This window comes from Salvelinus fontinalis, chromosome 36, assembly GCF_029448725.1.
Source record: "Salvelinus fontinalis isolate EN_2023a chromosome 36, ASM2944872v1, whole genome shotgun sequence".
Classification (NCBI taxonomy): Eukaryota; Metazoa; Chordata; class Actinopteri; order Salmoniformes; family Salmonidae; genus Salvelinus; species Salvelinus fontinalis.
Genome location: NC_074700.1, coordinates 6,277,066 through 6,294,159, shown reverse-complemented (window position 1 = coordinate 6,294,159; position 17,094 = coordinate 6,277,066). Strand labels below are relative to the sequence as shown.

Genomic DNA, 17,094 nt, shown 5'->3' with positions numbered 1-17,094 from the left:
CCCGTCTGGACAGAGGGATGGGATGGTGATATGAGTGGTTTTGATAAGATAATACTGTAGCTACTCATTTAAGACCAGGTCTGCATGTCGAGATAACACAGACGCGGTCAACCCAATCAGCAAATGTATTGCTTTATGAGTTATTACCAGCTGCAAATGACCGAGTCAATTTTCCCCATAATTTCCCAGAGAACCAGTCAGACAATATTATTCGGACACTTTATTACAGGTATAATTTATGACAGAATGCATGTCTCAACAACCTTTCGCCATGTACAGACGAAATGCAGAGCGGATACTTGAAACATATGAAATTGAGGAAAGATGAGGGACTCAGTCCCTAAATAAAACTGAAGATCTTTGCTTGTGTCCTCACCCAAGCCAATCTGTACCACCAAAGGGTCATTTTAACGTGCCCCTTATACACACCGACACAAACATACACGTAAATCATTGCAACAAACAAGGTTTATTCTTATTTATTCAATTATGTATTCACCATATTTAAGTTCTATTCATATTTAAATAATAAGTGCTGAGTCACAAAGCTTTTAACCTTTCTGTGGCCATCGTGGCTCAAAGCCCAGATGTAATTAGTATTTCACCACTCCTTGCCCATTCCCTGCATGCTAAAAAGACCACTGCACAAACTAGGGCTGTGTCTAAAAACATTACTAGCTGTCAAATCCTTGCTTCCTCTCCTTGTTTCCTCAATTCCTATTGAAGTGCATTAGAGGAGAGGATTCAAGGTCCCTCTGGCCCTGCAATGCGCTTTGAGAGGAATTCATGAAACAAGGACGGAGAAAGCACAGATTTGACTGGTAACAATTTCAGATCCAGCCCGAGTCACCAATTAAGGCAGCTTAGGTTAGAGAAAGAGTGGTATTCAACACTCATGTCCCTCCTCTCCACATAACTGGAGAAATGCTGCCATCTGGTTCTTTGAACAAATCAATTAGTCCATGGGTTGTAAAGTATTGTCATGTTTAGTGTTGTAATTTTGATGCGCTATAACAAGCGAGTGAAAGAGCGAGCACAGATGGAAAATGGACAATCCCTGAGTTGTGCTTTTCCTGGTGGAGATATTTTAAAGATCACTGAAATAAGGGCAACCAAGGTGGTCAATTTGGCGATTTATTTCCTGACGCTGTTGTAATAGTATACTTTTTTTTTATCACTTTGTTGCATAAACCTTGTAATAGGTGAGTTACTGAAATGGAAGTCTTGCATGTGAAATCTTGTATAAATATGCTCTCTTATAAAAACGCCTAAGCCATTCCAGGCAATCCCTCTACAATCATGCATGACTTCAGAATTGCCATGCAAAATGAAATTTACGTGGCATCGTTTACCTTGATCAATGAAGTAGACAAAATGGCCGCAATTACAAACCCTTTTGTAAAAAACATGTCTAAAAGTGCTTGAAAAAAAAAAAAAAAGAAGCTAATATTCAACACTATAAAATAGATGTTTTTGTGTGTGTGAGAAACTTTTTGCTAAGGAGACTCATGAGAAGCAAAAATAGTTGCTGGCCGGTGCAACAACAGTACTGTGACACTGGAAAAGACATGCAAGGTAAGATCTTCTCATTCAAGAATGAGAAAAATGTATGGAGGAAGTCCCTTTACCTCATTGTAAACAAGGAATTTCTGAAATAACTTGATGTATTTGACGTAAGTGAATAAAGATAATCGCATCTTTTAGTGGCGTTCATTGTCTTAAGCAATAAACCTCAAACACCCTCTCATTCAATCACCTACACACCCAAAGCTAGGTTTAAGTACATTTTTGGGACAGAAAGTGCTATATTGTACGCTCCCTGACACATCAATCACCGACTGTGCCAGACACCACTCGCGACAGGGCTCTACCAAGCCTCATGTTTCTAACTTCCTGAGAAAGAGAGACTTGGGGTTGAAGCGGGGAGAACAGAGAACAACCGTGCCTGTCGCCCCTCATCTTAACTGACGAAGAGGCTGGCGGCCGTCTCTCCGACTGCCGAGTGTCCGTGGTCCTGGGAGGAGAAGCAGTCGTCCGAGTGGACGAAGTGCGGGGCAGTCTGGTTGTAGCTGAGCAGGGCCTGCTGTCTCTCGTCAGGGCTGTACTCCAGAGAGTGAGGGTGGACCTGCTGGATGTGTCTCTTGATGGTGCTGACTTTAAGAGTGGCTAACGTCGCCCCGCACACCATACAGATCAGCCCGTGTCGCCGGCAGTCATAGTCCATCAGGAACTCCATCCGCCAGCGCACCTGGTAGTTCCGCCGCTGGTCCTTGCCCGGGTAGTGTCCGTGGCGTCCCAGAGTGGCAGGTATGGTGGCGACCCCCTCCTCCTTCTTCACTGTCTGGATGGCGGACATCTTGGGGGTCCGGTGGTTGTTGTTGTTGTCGGGTGCTGCCTTTTCACCCATCTCTCCTGCCACATGGACTCTGATGATGTCACTGGGGTCCACTTCTGTCGGGGGGGGGGGGGGGGGCAAAAAAGTGAATCACTTAGTATTTAATTTTTTCTCTGAGAGTAGCTACAGTCTGTCTTTTACATTTTTTGGGAACTTGTAAGTTTTACCTTCTTTCATCTGCACGGCCAGATGGTCTTCCGTGTGGGCCTCTTTGGTCCAGGCCTCGGCCATGGCCTCTCTCTCCTCCCGGGCCAGGCTGGTGGTCTCAGGGTGGCACTCCTGAATGTGGCGCCGGAAGCTGCTCACCTTGGCCACGGGCAGGGCCTGGGAGCACACCATGCAGAAGGTGCCACGACCCTGAGGCCCATAGGCCACCAGGTAGTCCAGGCGCAGACGCCAGGGGAAGCCCCCGCGGAGACGCCTCTTCCTGGGCTGGCGGAGAGGGAGAGGATGTATGGGGCTGGTCACCTCTGGAGCTCCAACACCACCTCCATCCCTGCTACCAACCATGTCATGTATCTGGGACAACGCCTCATCGTTGTCCGCACCGATCTGGATGGTCTCCAGGTCATCAGGGAAGAAGTCCACCCCAGCCTCTCTCTCGTCTTTGGTGTTGGGCTCCGACTTGATGAAGTCGTTCAGAGGGTCAGATTCTGAAATTGGGGCATGTGGTGAGGGTGGGGAGAGAGTATATGAGTGAGTGAAGACATCAATAGGGAATAACAGAATATCAAGTGCTTTTTCAACAAAAGTTTTTTAATTCGGTGCTGAAAAGAGGCCACTTAACTCTTTCTAGCATTATACAAGACACAAGACATATTGCATATAAAAAACTAGAGCTGCAGTGACAGAATGCCTCTTTCCCTGTACTGTTATACTCAACTACGTCCTCCTCCCCTCTCTCACCATGAGTCTGAGCCCAGGTCTGCAGGATGCAGTGCTTCTCCTCCGAACTGTAGACCAGCGACTGAGGATGGATGTCCAGCACGTGGCTCTTGATGTGGTCCAGGTGGAGCGAGGGCAGTGGGTGGCCGCACACCATGCACACCAGCCTGCCCACCTCCGCCTGGTACTCCATGAGGAACTCCTGTCGGAACCAGGCGTGGAGCGAGTCGTTCAGGTAGCGCTCCAGGGTCTGGGCCGAGGGCCCGGGGAGCTCCTCCTGCTGCTGGAGGGGGGCCGGTGTAGGGGGAGATGGTGTGGTGGACCGGGGCTGGAGTTTGGGGGTCACCATACCATCGGGTTTTCCTGTGGGAAGAGATGGAGAGGGGAAATGCAATTGAAATGTATGTTAATGTGAATCGCGGAATAGGCCACAAAGGGAATGCCTTACTACTACACCAAGCCACTGCACAAAGACATCACCATCTTACATTACTGTAAAAGTGGATGTTAGCAGCATGGGCATGACTGTACAACATACACACATGCTCATACTGCCACCAAGCGCAAAATCCTGAAACTCAATAATCTTATCACAAAACTAGGCCAATGTCATTTCATTCCATCCCCCCCCAGTCTCCAGAAACCCCAACCCACCGGTGGAGCGGAGTGCGCAGTCCAGCAGCTGCTCCTCCTGACCCTGCGAGACGGTGACCACCCCTCCGGCCGGACAGTACAACCTCTGGCCCCCCTCCAGACTCAGGTGGCTCTCCCAGCCCGAGCGAATCACCTCCTTGTCGGACAAACTCCACAGCAGGGAATCTGGGTGCTTCTGTCGAATATGCCTCTTGATGGTACTGAGTTTGAGAGTGGCCAGCGAGCTCCCACACACCATGCAGATCATGCCGTGGCGACGGGGGTCAAAGTCCATCAGGAACTCGCTGCGCCAGTACTCGTGGTAGTAGCGCCGGTGGTCCCGGCCCGGGATGCGGCTGAAGCCAGGACGGGAGGCACGTTGGACCCTCTCCTTGATCCCCGAGGGGCCCGGGACGGGGGACAGGAGAAAGGGGGAGTCGGGACCCTCTGTGACACTCCAGTAGCTGGTGCCCGGGGAGCAGAGTGGGGTAACCATCTCCTCATCGCCGTCATTGTCCACGTGGCCATTGGCCAGATCGTCTTCCTCTAGGAGGGAGAGAGTGTTAGAAGATGCAAGTACAGTAGGTATAGGTTATATAATGAAACTTCACATTTCAAAGCTTTATAGCCTACAATTCATGGCCTATTTCTCAGATGACTGGCGGTACATACTCTGCCTGACATTCCAGATATTCATTGCGCTAGAAATAGGATGAGACAAAAATAGGGATTCATAATAATTTCGTTAATCTGTGGATAATACTGCGCACAGCACCACAGCCACCAGAGCGGGGGAAGCGACTCCATTTAGCCGATTTAGCCGATTTAGCCAGCCGCTGGTTTCCGCTGGGTGGCGACTGTGCATCACAGCAAGCAGCCAGCATGCTATTTTGCCTTTGTTTATAGTGGAGCCACTGACACAAGAGGACATGCTGCTAGATGGCATTGTCCGTCACACGGATTAACTGTGTCTAATGGTGCCGGGCGGATGAGGGCTCGAGTGTCCATAATCTCGAAACAAAAACATGACAATATTTACCTCTTGAACAGTGTCCCAAGTCACTCGGCTCTCGTGTTGCTTCCTCCTCTCCGTTTATTATTAATGAGAGAGAATCTGTCTGCTCAGCACACGGGTGGACCACGGGCTCGCTCTCCCCCGTCTCTTTCTCTTCCATTACTCTGCAACGGTACACTATTTACGATTGCCTTCAATTCGCCTTGATAAACCAGGGAGGCACGGTATTTTTGGAGAATCATTCGGCAAGCGTTTTGTATGCTATCTAGAACACGTTCGGACCCATCGCTTTTTGGGTGCCCCCGTGCTGTCTTTATAATGTGCCCCTCGTCCCCCCACGCGCTCAGCTCTGGAGCCAAGTTAACTTTTCATATATCAGCTCGACATTTGGTCGGTCATATCCTTCTTCGAGTCTGCGGGTGTGAGTATCTGTTGTGTATGGTAAGCTATAGCGGCCTCCTGTATGTATTTTAAGGCTCTGCTTGTCTTCGGGGTAGGGAGCCGAGTTTGGGGCCCCTGGGGCTCCTTAAGGGGCTCCTGGGTAAATTTAAAGAGACAGTAGCGGCATTCACGCAGCGACACGCAGACCCGGGGGCCAGATCAATGATTTACAGTGTTTATAGAAAGTCCACACCCCCCTCCTCCCACCTTGGATTTCTTCACATTTTATTGTGTTACAAAGTGGGATTAAAATGGATTTGATTGTCATTTTTTGTCTACAATCTACAAAAATATCATAATGTCAAAGGAGAAGAAAAATGTAAAAACAAAAAATGTGATTAATGAAGAAAAAAAAAGATACGTATTCACACCCTGAGTCCATACATGTTAGAAACACCTTTGGCAGGGATTACAGCTGTGAGTTTTCATAAGAGTTTTGCACACCTGGGTTGTACAATATTTGCAGATTATTTTCAAAATTCTTCAAGCTCTGTCAAGGTTTTGGGGATCGTGGCTAGACGGCAATTTTCAAGTCTTGCCATAGTTTTTCAAGCAGATTTACAGTCGAAGTCGAAGTTTATTAAAACTCGTTTTTCAACCACTCCACAAATTTCTTGTTAACAAACTATAGTTTGGGCAAATCGGTTAGGACATCTACTTTGTGCATGACACAAGTAATTTTTCCAGCAATTGTTTACAGGCAGATTATTTCATTTATTTCACTGTATCACAATTCCAGTGGGTCAAAGTTTACATACACTAAGTTGACTGTGCCTTTAAACAGCTTGGAAAATTCCAGAAAATTATGTCATGGCTTTAGAAGCTTCTGATAGGCTAATTGACATTATTTGAGTCAATTGGAGGTGTACCTGTGGATGTATTTCAAGGCCTACCTTCAAACTCAGTGCTTCTTTGCTTGACATCATGGGAAAATCAAAGAAATCACTCAAGACCTCAGAAAAAAAATTGTACATCTCCACATGTCTGTTTCATCCTTGGGAATAATTTCCAAACGCCTGAAGATACCAGGTTAATCTGTACAAACAATAGTATGCAAGTATAAACACCATGGGACCATGCAGCCGTCATAACGCTCAGGAAGGAGACACGTTCTGTCTCCTAGAGATGAACGTATTTTGGTGCGGAAAGTGCATATCAACCCCAGAACAACAGCAAAGAACCTTGTGAAGATGCTGGAGGAAACAGGTACAAAAGTATCTATATCCACAGTAAAACGAGTCCTATATCAACATAACCTGAAAGGCCGCTCAGCAAGGAAGAAGCCACTGCTCCAAAACCGCCATTAAAAAGCCAGATTACGGTTTGCAACTGCACATGGGGACAAAGATGATACTTTTTGGAGAAATGTCCACTGGTCTGATGAAACAAAAATAGAACTCTTTGGCTATAATGACCATCGTTATGTTTGGAGGAAAAAGGGGGCGGCTTGCAAGCCGAAGAACACTATCCCAACTGTGAAGAACTGGGATGGCAGCATCATGTTGTGGGGGTGCTTTGCTGCAGGAGGGACTGGTGCACTTCACAAAATAGATGGCATCATGAGAATGGAAAATTAGGTACATATATTGAAGCAACATCTCAAGACATCAGTCAGGAAGTTAAAGCTTGGTCGCAAATGGGTCTTCCAAATGGACAGTAATCCCAAGCATACTTCCAAAGTTGTGGCAAAATGGCTTAAGGACAACAAAGTCAAGGTATTGGAGTGGCCATCACAAAGCCCTGACCTCAATCCCATAGAAAATGTGTGGGCAGAACTGAAAAAGCGTGTGTGAGCAAGGAGGCCTACAAACCTGATTCAGTCAGGAGGAATGGGCTAAAATTCACCCAACTTATTGTGGGAAGCTTGTGGAAGGCTACCCGAAACATTTGACCCAAGTTAAACAATTTAAAAGCAACGCTAACAAATACTAATTGAGTGAATGTAAACTTCTGACCCACTGGGAATGTGATGAAAGAAATAAAAGCTGAAATAAATCTTTCTCTCTACTATTATTCTGAAATTTCACATTATTTAAATAAAGTGGTGATCCTAACTGACCTAAAACTGAGAATTTTTACTGGGATTAAATGTCAGGAATTGTGAAAAACTGAGTTTAAATGTATTTGGCTAAGGTGTATGTAAACTTCCGACTTCAACAGTAAGTTAAAACTATAACTTTGCCACTCAGGAACATTCACTGTATTCTTGGTAAGCAACTCCAGTGTGGACATTTGGCTTTGTGTTGTAGGTTATTGTCCTGCTGAAAGGTGAATTCCTCTCCCAGTGTCTGGTATAAAGCAGACTGAACCATGTTTTTCTCTAAGATTGTGCCTGTGCTTAGCTCCATCCCATTTATTTTCATCCTGAAAAACTCCCCAGTCTTTGCCAATGTCAAGCATACCCATACCATGATGCAGCCACCACCATGCTTGAAAATAAGCATGTGTTGTGTTGGATTTGCCCCAAAGATAAGGCTTTGCATTCAGGACAAAAACTGTATTCCTTTGCCGTGTATTTTGCAGTATTAGTTTAGTGCCTTGTTGCATACATATGCTGTATATTTGTATTATTTTTTTCACTCTGTCATTTAGGTCAGAATTGTGTAGTCACTACAATATTGTTGATCCATCCTCAGTTCTTTTCCATCACAGCTATTGAACTCTGTTTTAAAATCATCAATATGCTACCTATACCAGAACATCCCAGTATTCATACCTAAATCCTTTCATAAACAACTGGACTCAATTATCAATCCTTTCATCTGGGATTATAAAACACACAGGATAGATAAAAAACACCTCTGCAAATCCAAAATGGAAGGAGGATTGTCTCTCCCAAATTCTATATTTTATTATTGGGCCGCTAACCTCCGCGCGGTTACGTTTTTGCTGGATGACGCACGTCCGTCACCCAGCTGGCTTAGTATGGAGCGGGAGGAGTGTCACCCCTTCTCTATTGGTGCTGTGATTTTGTCGCCTGTCAATCTGGAGAGGTCACTTTATCGTAACAATCCTATTATACATAGCACAGTCCGAATCTGGAAGCAAATTAAAACCCACTTTGAGCTTAGACCAATGTCATTCATGCTCCCTGTTGCCAGGAACCCCTCCTTTGCCCCCTCTAACCTTGATAACACCTTTGAGCAATGGGGAGAGTTGGGGATAAGTACCATAGGGGATTTATATAGAGAAGGGACCTTTGCTTCCTTTGAGTTTCTGAGGGAAACTTATACATTTACATTACATTTAAGTCATTTAGCAGACGCTCTTATCCAGAGCGACTTACAAATTGGTGCATTCACCTAATGACATCCAGTGGAACAGCCACTTTACAATAGTGCATCTAAATCTTTTAAGGGGGGGGGGGGGGGGGGGGCAGAAGGATTGCTTTATCCTATCCTAGGTATTCCTTGAAGAGGTGGGGTTTCAGGTGTCTCCGGAAGGTGGTGATTGACTCCGCTGTCCTGGCGTCGTGAGGGAGTTTGTTCCACCATTGGGGTGCCAGAGCAGCGAACAGTTTTGACTGGGCTGAGCGGGAACTGTACTTCCTCAGTGGTAGGGAGGCGAGCAGGCCAGAGGTGGATGAACGCAGTGCCCTTGTTTGGGTGTAGGGCCTGATCAGAGCCTGAAGGTACTGAGGTGCCGTTCCCCTCACAGCTCCGTAGGCAAGCACCATGGTCTTGTAGCGGATGCGAGCTTCAACTGGAAGCCAGTGGAGAGAGCGGAGGAGCGGGGTGACGTGAGAGAACTTGGGAAGGTTGAACACCAGACGGGCTGCGGCGTTCTGGATGAGTTGTAGGGGTTTGATGGCACAGGCAGGGAGCCCAGCCAACAGCGAGTTGCAGTAATCCAGACGGGAGATGACAAGTGCCTGGATTAGGACCTGCGCCGCTTCCTGTGTGAGGCAGGGTCGTACTCTGCGGATGTTGTAGAGCATGAACCTACAGGAACGGGCCACCGCCTTGATGTTAGTTGAGAACGACAGGGTGTTGTCCAGGATCACGCCAAGGTTCTTAGCGCTCTGGGAGGAGGACACAATGGAGTTGTCAACCGTGATGGCGAGATCATGGAACGGGCAGTCCTTCCCCGGGAGGAAGAGCAGCTCCGTCTTGCCGAGGTTCAGCTTGAGGTGGTGATCCGTCATCCACACTGATATGTCTGCCAGACATGCAGAGATGCGATTCGCCACCTGGTCATCAGAAGGGGGAAAGGAGAAGATTAATTGTGTGTCGTCTGCATAGCAATGATAGGAGAGACCATGTGAGGTTATGACAGAGCCAAGTGACTTGGTGTATAGCGAGAATAGGAGAGGGCCTAGAACAGAGCCCTGGGGGACACCAGTGGTGAGAGCGCGTGGTGAGGAGACAGATTCTCGCCACGCCACCTGGTAGGAGCGACCTGTCAGGTAGGACGCAATCCAAGCGTGGGCCGCGCCGGAGATGCCCAACCCGGAGAGGGTGGAGAGGAGGATCTGATGGTTCACAGTATCGAAGGCAGCCGATAGGTCTAGAAGGATGAGAGCAGAGGAGAGAGAGTTAGCTTTAGCAGTGCGGAGCGCCTCCGTGATACAGAGAAGAGCAGTCTCAGTTGAGTGACTAGTCTTGAAACCTGACTGATTTGGATCAAGAAGGTCATTCTGAGAGAGATAGCAGGAGAGCTGGCCAAGGACGGCACGTTCAAGAGTTTTGGAGAGAAAAGAAAGAAGGGATACTGGTCTGTAGTTGTTGACATCGGAGGGATCGAGTGTAGGTTTTTTCAGAAGGGGTGCAACTCTCGCTCTCTTGAAGACGGAAGGGACGTAGCCAGCGGTCAGGGATGAGTTGATGAGCGAGGTGAGGGAGAAGGTCTCCGGAAATGGTCTGGAGAAGAGAGGAGGGGATAGGGTCAAGCGGGCAGGTTGTTGGGCGGCCGGCCGTCACAAGACGCGAGATTTCATCTGGAGAGAGAGGGGAGAAAGAGGTCAAAGCACAGGGTAGGGCAGTGTGAGCAGAACCAGCGGTGTCGTTTGACTTAGCAAACGAGGATCGGATGTCGTCGACCTTCTTTTCAAAATGGTTGACGAAGTCGTCTGCAGAGAGGGAGGGGGGGGGGGGGGGGAGGATTCAGGAGGGAGGAGAAGGTGGCAAAGAGCTTCCTAGGGTTAGAGGCAGATGCTTGGAATTTAGAGTGGTAGAAAGTGGCTTTAGCAGCAGAGACAGAAGAGGAAAATGTAGAGAGGAGGGAGTGAAAGGATGCCAGGTCCGCAGGGAGGCGAGTTTTCCCTCATTTCCGCTCGGCTGCCCGGAGCCCTGTTCTGTGAGCTCGCAATGAGTCGTCGAGCCACGGAGCGGGAGGGGAGGACCGAGCCGGCCTGGAGGATAGGGGACATAGAGAGTCAAAGGATGCAGAAAGGGAGGAGAGGAGGGTTGAGGAGGCAGAATCAGGAGATAGGTTGGAGAAGGTTTGGGCAGAGGGAAGAGATGATAGGATGGAAGAGGAGAGAGTAGCGGGGGAGAGAGAGCGAAGGTTGGGACGGCGCGATACCATCCGAGTAGGGGCAGTGTGGGAAGTGTTGGATGAGAGCGAGAGGGAAAAGGATACAAGGTAGTGGTCGGAGACTTGGAGGGGAGTTGCAATGAGGTTAGTGGAAGAACAGCATCTAGTAAAGATGAGGTCAAGCGTATTGCCTGCCTTGTGAGTAGGGGGGGAAGGTGAGAGGGTGAGGTCAAAAGAGGAGAGGAGTGGAAAGAAGGAGGCAGAGAGGAATGAGTCAAAGGTAGACATGGGGAGGTTAAAGTCACCCAGAACTGTGAGAGGTGAGCCGTCCTCAGGAAAGGAGCTTATCAAGGCATCAAGCTCATTGATGAACTCTCCAAGGGAACCTGGAGGGCGATAAATGATAAGGATGTTAAGCTTGAAAGGGCTGGTAACTGTGACAGCATGGAATTCAAAGGAGGCGATAGACAGATGGGTAAGGGGAGAAAGAGAGAATGACCACTTGGGAGAGATGAGGATCCCGGTGCCACCACCCCGCTGACCAGAAGCTCTCGGGGTGTGCGAGAACACGTGGGCAGACGAAGAGAGAGCAGTAGGAGTAGCAGTGTTATCTGTGGTGAGCCATGTTTCCGTCAGTGCCAAGAAGTCGAGGGACTGGAGGGACGCATAGGCTGAGATGAGCTCTGCCTTGTTGGCCGCGGATCGGCAGTTCCAGAGGCTACCGGAGACCTGGAACTCCACGTGGGTCGTGCGGGCTGGGACCACCAGGTTAGGGTGGGCGCCGCCACGCGGTGTGAAGCGTTTGCATGGTCTGTGCAGAGAGGAGAGAACAGGGATAGACAGACACATAGTTGACAGGCTACAGAAGAGGCTACGCTAAAGCAAAGGAGATTAGAATGACAAGTGGGCTAGACGTCTCGAATGTTCAGAAAGTTAAGCTTACGTTGCAAAAAATAAATAAAATAAAAGATCTTATTGACTAAAATGATATAGTACTGCTGGCTGGTGAAGTAGCCTGGCTAGCAGTAGCTGCGTTGTTGAAAGTGAAGCTGGCTAGGTGACCTCGACAATTTCTCAAAATTTCTCTAAACTACACAATTATCATGGATACCAGGACAGCAAAGACAACTAGCTAACACTACGCTAATCAAGTCGTTCCGTTGTAATGTAAGTTTCTACAGTGCTGCTATTCGGTAGAAGTTGGCTAGCTAGCAGTGTTAGCTAGCAGTGTTGGCTAGGTAGGAGGACGGCAGCGCGGCAGGCGAAAATAGCTGGCTAGCTAACCGATAATTACTCAAAGCTACACAATTATCTTAGATACAAAGCTAGCAAAGAAAACTATGTAGCTAGCTAACACTACACAAACCAAGTCGTTCCGTTGTAATGTAATCGTTTCTACAGTGCTGCTAATCGGTGGCTAGCTGGCTAGCTAGCAGGGTTGACTACCTTACGTTACGTTAGGACGAGAATACCTGGCTAGCGAACCTCAGCGAACCTCGATAACTACACAATTATCTTTGATACAAAGACGGCTATGTAGCCAGCTAAGTAGCTAGCTAAGATCAAACAAATCAAAGATAGCAAAGACAACTGTGTAGCCAGCTAACACTACACTAATCAAGTCGTTCCGTTGTAATGCACTCGTTTCTACAATGCTGCTATTCGGTGGCAAGCTGGCTAGCTAGCAGTGTTGGCTACGTTGCGTTACGTTAGGGCGAAAATAGCTGGCTAGCGAACCTCAATAACTACGCAATTATGTTTGATACAAAGACGGCTATGTAGCTAGCTAAGATCAAACAAATCAAACCGTTGTACTGTAATGAAAATCAGACCGTTGTACTATAATGAAATGTAATGAAAAGTTATACTACTATTCGGTAGACGGTGGACGTTTGCTAGCTGCTGGGCAGATAGCAGTGTGGACTACGATAGACGACGAAATACGATAATTACGCAATTATCTTTGATACACAGACGGCTATGTAGCTAGTTAAGAAGAAATTGCTAAGGTTGGACAAATTAAACCGTTGTACTATAATGAAATGTAATGAAAAGTTATACTACCTGCAGAGCGAATGCAAATCGAATTATAATCTTCCCAGAAGTAACTTTTTCAGATACCTACAAATCAGAGACTATGTTAGAAAACACCTCCCAACATTTGGGAACGCTAAGCCTTCCATGTTTGACGGATGCATAAAAACATCCCCCACCTCAGACAAACTGATATCTCGTTTAAATGATGCTTTTCAATCGGTTAGCACACCTTCTACAGATGCCATTAAGGCAAAATGGGAGGAAGAACTAGGGACTGACATTTCGGTGGCAGACTGGGAAGATAGCTTGGAGTATATCCACACCTGCTCCATTAACTCCAGACATCGGCTCATACAATTCAAGGTATTACACAGATTACACTATTCCAAAACCAAACTGCATAGGATATTTCCTGATACATCCCCTTTGTGTGATAAATGTCAGGCTGCACAGGGTACACTACTCCACTGCTTTGCCCTATGCTCTACCTTGTATGGTTACTGGTGTGGAATTTTTAGGATCCTCTCTGAAGTTCTGGAGACTTCAATTGACCCAGACCCGCTTCTGATAATCCTGGGAGTGTCTGATTCCTTAAACGGATTAACCAACCCTCAAAAACAACTCATCTCTTACAGTCTCATTTCGGCAAAACAAATAATCTTGTTGTTTTGGAAAAAGAAGGAAGCGCCCACTACCAAATTATGGCTCAGCGAATTGGCAAACACTGTACACTTAGAAAGGATTAGATATATTCTGAACAATAAATTATCAACATTTGATCAAATCTGGCAGCCTTTCCTCTCTTACTTGGACCATTCGGCGCTGTGAATTTGTACTTTTTAACGCACTCTCAATTGTAATATTTTAATCCACCTTTGGGCAGCATGTGCTGGCACCGCCACCTGAGCAGTTGGGAGGGGAATAAGGGGAAGGGATAAAGGGGGGGAAGAAGTGGGGGAGGGATAAAGGGGGGGAATTAGTGGGGGGTGACATCTACCCTCTTTCTTTCTACCTGTCCTTGTTCTGTATGTCTTGTTTTGTAATATTTGTTTTGCACCCAGAACTCTGTGTTTTTTTGTTTCTGTCTGCTCTTTTATGTTTAGATAAAAATTGTATACCTGCCTTTTATACCTATACACCATTCCTGTGTGTGTTCAATAAAAAATATTTGAACGAAAAATCACCAATATGTCTTAATGGCGACATCCCTAAGCAGTTTCCTTCCTGTCGTTCAGTTCAGATGGACGACTGCATCTTTGATGTGTCTGGGTGGTTTAATACATCATCCACAGCACAATTATTAACTTGACAGTGCTTAAAGATATATTCAATGTCTGATTTGTTATTGTTACCCATCTACCAATCGCTGCCCTTCTTTGAGGCTTTTGAAAAGCTCAATGGTCATTGTAGTTGAATCTGTGATTAAAAATCAATACTTGACTGAGGGACCTTACATATGTTGTATGCATGGGGGACAGAGGAAGGGGTAGTCATTCACAAATCATGTCAACCCCTATTATTTCACGCAGAGTGAGTCCATATACACTAAACAAAAATATGAACCCAACATGCTACAATTTCAAAGATTTTACTGAGTTACAGTTCATAAGGAAATCCATCAATTGAAATAAATGAATTAGAACTTAATCTATGGATTTCACATGACTGGGAGAACAGATATGCATCTGTTGGTCACAGATACCTTCAAAAAAAGGTAGGGGCGTGGATCAGAAAACCAGTCAGTATCTGGTGTGACCAGCATTTGCCTCAAGCAGCACGACACATCTCCTTTGCATAGACTTGATCAGGCTGTTGATTGTGGCCTGTGGAATGTTGTCCCACTCCTCTTCAATGGCTGTGCGAAGTTTCTGGATGTTGATGGGAACTGGAACACACTGTCGTTCACATCGATCCAGAGGATCCCAAACATATCTGGTGAGTATGCAGACTATGGAAGAACTGGGACATTTTCAGCTTCCAGGAATTGTGTACAGATCCTTGCGATCCGTGCATTATCATGCTGAAACATGAGGTGATGGCGGCGGATGAACGGAACGACAATGGGCCTCAGGATCTCGTCACGGTATCTCTGTTCATTCAAATTTTAATCAATAAAATGCAATTGTGTTCATTTTCCGTAGCTCCTGCCTGCCCATACCATAACCCCACTGCCACCATGGGGCATTCTGTTCACAACGTTAACATCAGCAAACACGCTGTCTGCCATCTGCCCGGTACAGTTGAAACTGAGATTATCCAAATGAAGAACACACTTCTCCAGTGTGCCAGTGGCCATTGAAGGCAATCATTTTCCCACTGAAGTTGGTTATGACGCCGAACTGCAGTCAGGTCAAGACCCTGGTGAGGATGACAAGCACGCAGATGAGCTTCCCTGAGACGGTTTCTGACAGTTTGTGCAGAAACTCTTCGGTTGTGCAAACACACAGTTTCATCAGCTGTCTGTGTTGCTGGTCTCAGACAATACAGAAGGAGAAGAAACCAGATGTGGAGGTCCTGGGCTGGCATGGTTACACGTGTTCTGCGGTTGTGAAGTCGGTTGGATGTGCTGCATTACAAATTCTCTAAAACGACATTGGAGGCAGTTTATGTAATAGAAATGAACATTCCATTCTCTGCCAACAGCTCTGGTGGACATTATTGCGGTCAGCATGTCAATTGCACGCTCCCTCAAAACTTGAGACATCTGTGGCATTGTGTTGTGTGACAAAACTGCACATTTGAGAGTGACCTCTTATTGTCCCCAACACCTGTGTAATGGTCATGCTATTTAATCAGCTTCTTGATATACCACACTTGTCAGGTGAATGGATTATCTTTGCAAATGAGAAATACTCACTAACAGGGATGTAAACAAATTTGTGCACCATTTGAGAGAAAAGCTTTTTGTGCGTATGGAACATTTCTGGAATCTTTTATTTCAGCTCATGAAACACGGGACCAACACTTTACATGTTGCGTTTATATTTTTGTTCATTGTAATTTATTATGTGATTTGATAAGAACTAAGTTAGGCTTGCCTAAATAAAGCGGGGGAATACTTATGCAACTATTATATTGTAGTTTATTTAATTGTTATTCATTTGTACAATTTGAATAATTTTCTTTTCACTTTGACATTATGGAGAATTTTGTGTAGATCAATGACAAAAAAAATATATTAACTCTATTTCAATCCAACTTTTTTAACGCAACAAAATTTGAGGTCAAGGGGATGTAGACTTTATATAGGCACTCTATAGGCACTATACATGCACTATAGGCACTTTCCTTCGGAAAGTATTCAGACCCCTTGACTTTTTCCACATTTTGTTACATTACAGCCTTATTCTAAAATTGATTAAATTGTTTTTTCCCCCTCATCAATCTACACACAATACCACATAATGACAAAGTAAAAATACATTTTTGCTAATTTATTACAAATAAGAAACTGAAATATCACATTTATATAAGTTATCAGACCCTTTACTCAGTACTTTGTTGAAGTACCTTTGGCAGCGATCACACCATCAAGTCTTCTCGGGACAAATGTGACAGTTTGCCAATGGGGTTGTTATGTTACTTGTTTTGTTACAGAGACGTTTATGAGATGAATATGGGGTGGGGGGGTGGGGGATCTACTGTCTTTCAAATGGGTGTCCATATACAACATACATTTTCACTATTTATGAACAATTCCTTATGTACAGGAACTTTGCATAATCTCAGGGGATATTATAACAATCTATCTTGCACAGTCATTGCTTCATGTTCTTTATAGTGAGATATTGAGAGAAATACTGGCCAAAATGCGTAAATTCGCAACCATGGATAAATACAACGGGAGTGGCAACATTGTCTATTATTTTATCCCCACATAAGAAACCCTGTAATTTTGTGGAAATCCATGGTCAATTTTGCATCAGTCAAATGTGCTAGAATATACTGAGTGTACAAAACTTCAGGAACACATGCTCTTTCCATGACAGACTGACCAGGTGAATCCAGGTGAAAGCTATGATCCCTTATTGATGTCAATTGTTAAATTCACTTCAATCAGTGTAGATGAAGGGGGGGGAGACAGGTTAAGAAAGGATTTTTAAGCCTTGAGTCATGGATCGTGTATGTGTGCCATTCAGAGGGTGAATGGGCAAGACAAACATGTAAGTGCCTTTGAACCAGGTATGGTAGTAGGTGCCAGGCACACCGGTTT

The 17,094-nt window shown here is 45.9% G+C and overlaps 1 protein-coding gene across 1 annotated transcript; it reads right to left on the bottom strand.

Moving 5' to 3' along the window:
- Nucleotides 1-205: 205 nt before the first annotated feature.
- Nucleotides 206-5,476, bottom strand: LOC129835092 (zinc finger translocation-associated protein-like). Its single transcript, XM_055900475.1, has 5 exons — nt 4,953-5,476; nt 3,935-4,459; nt 3,302-3,643; nt 2,563-3,048; nt 206-2,451 (listed from the first exon to the last, which is right to left on the bottom strand). Exons 1-5 carry the CDS (start codon nt 5,086-5,088, stop codon nt 1,961-1,963), a joined length of 1,980 nt encoding a protein of 659 aa, XP_055756450.1. The 5' UTR covers nt 5,089-5,476; the 3' UTR covers nt 206-1,960.
- Nucleotides 5,477-17,094: the final 11,618 nt, after the last annotated feature.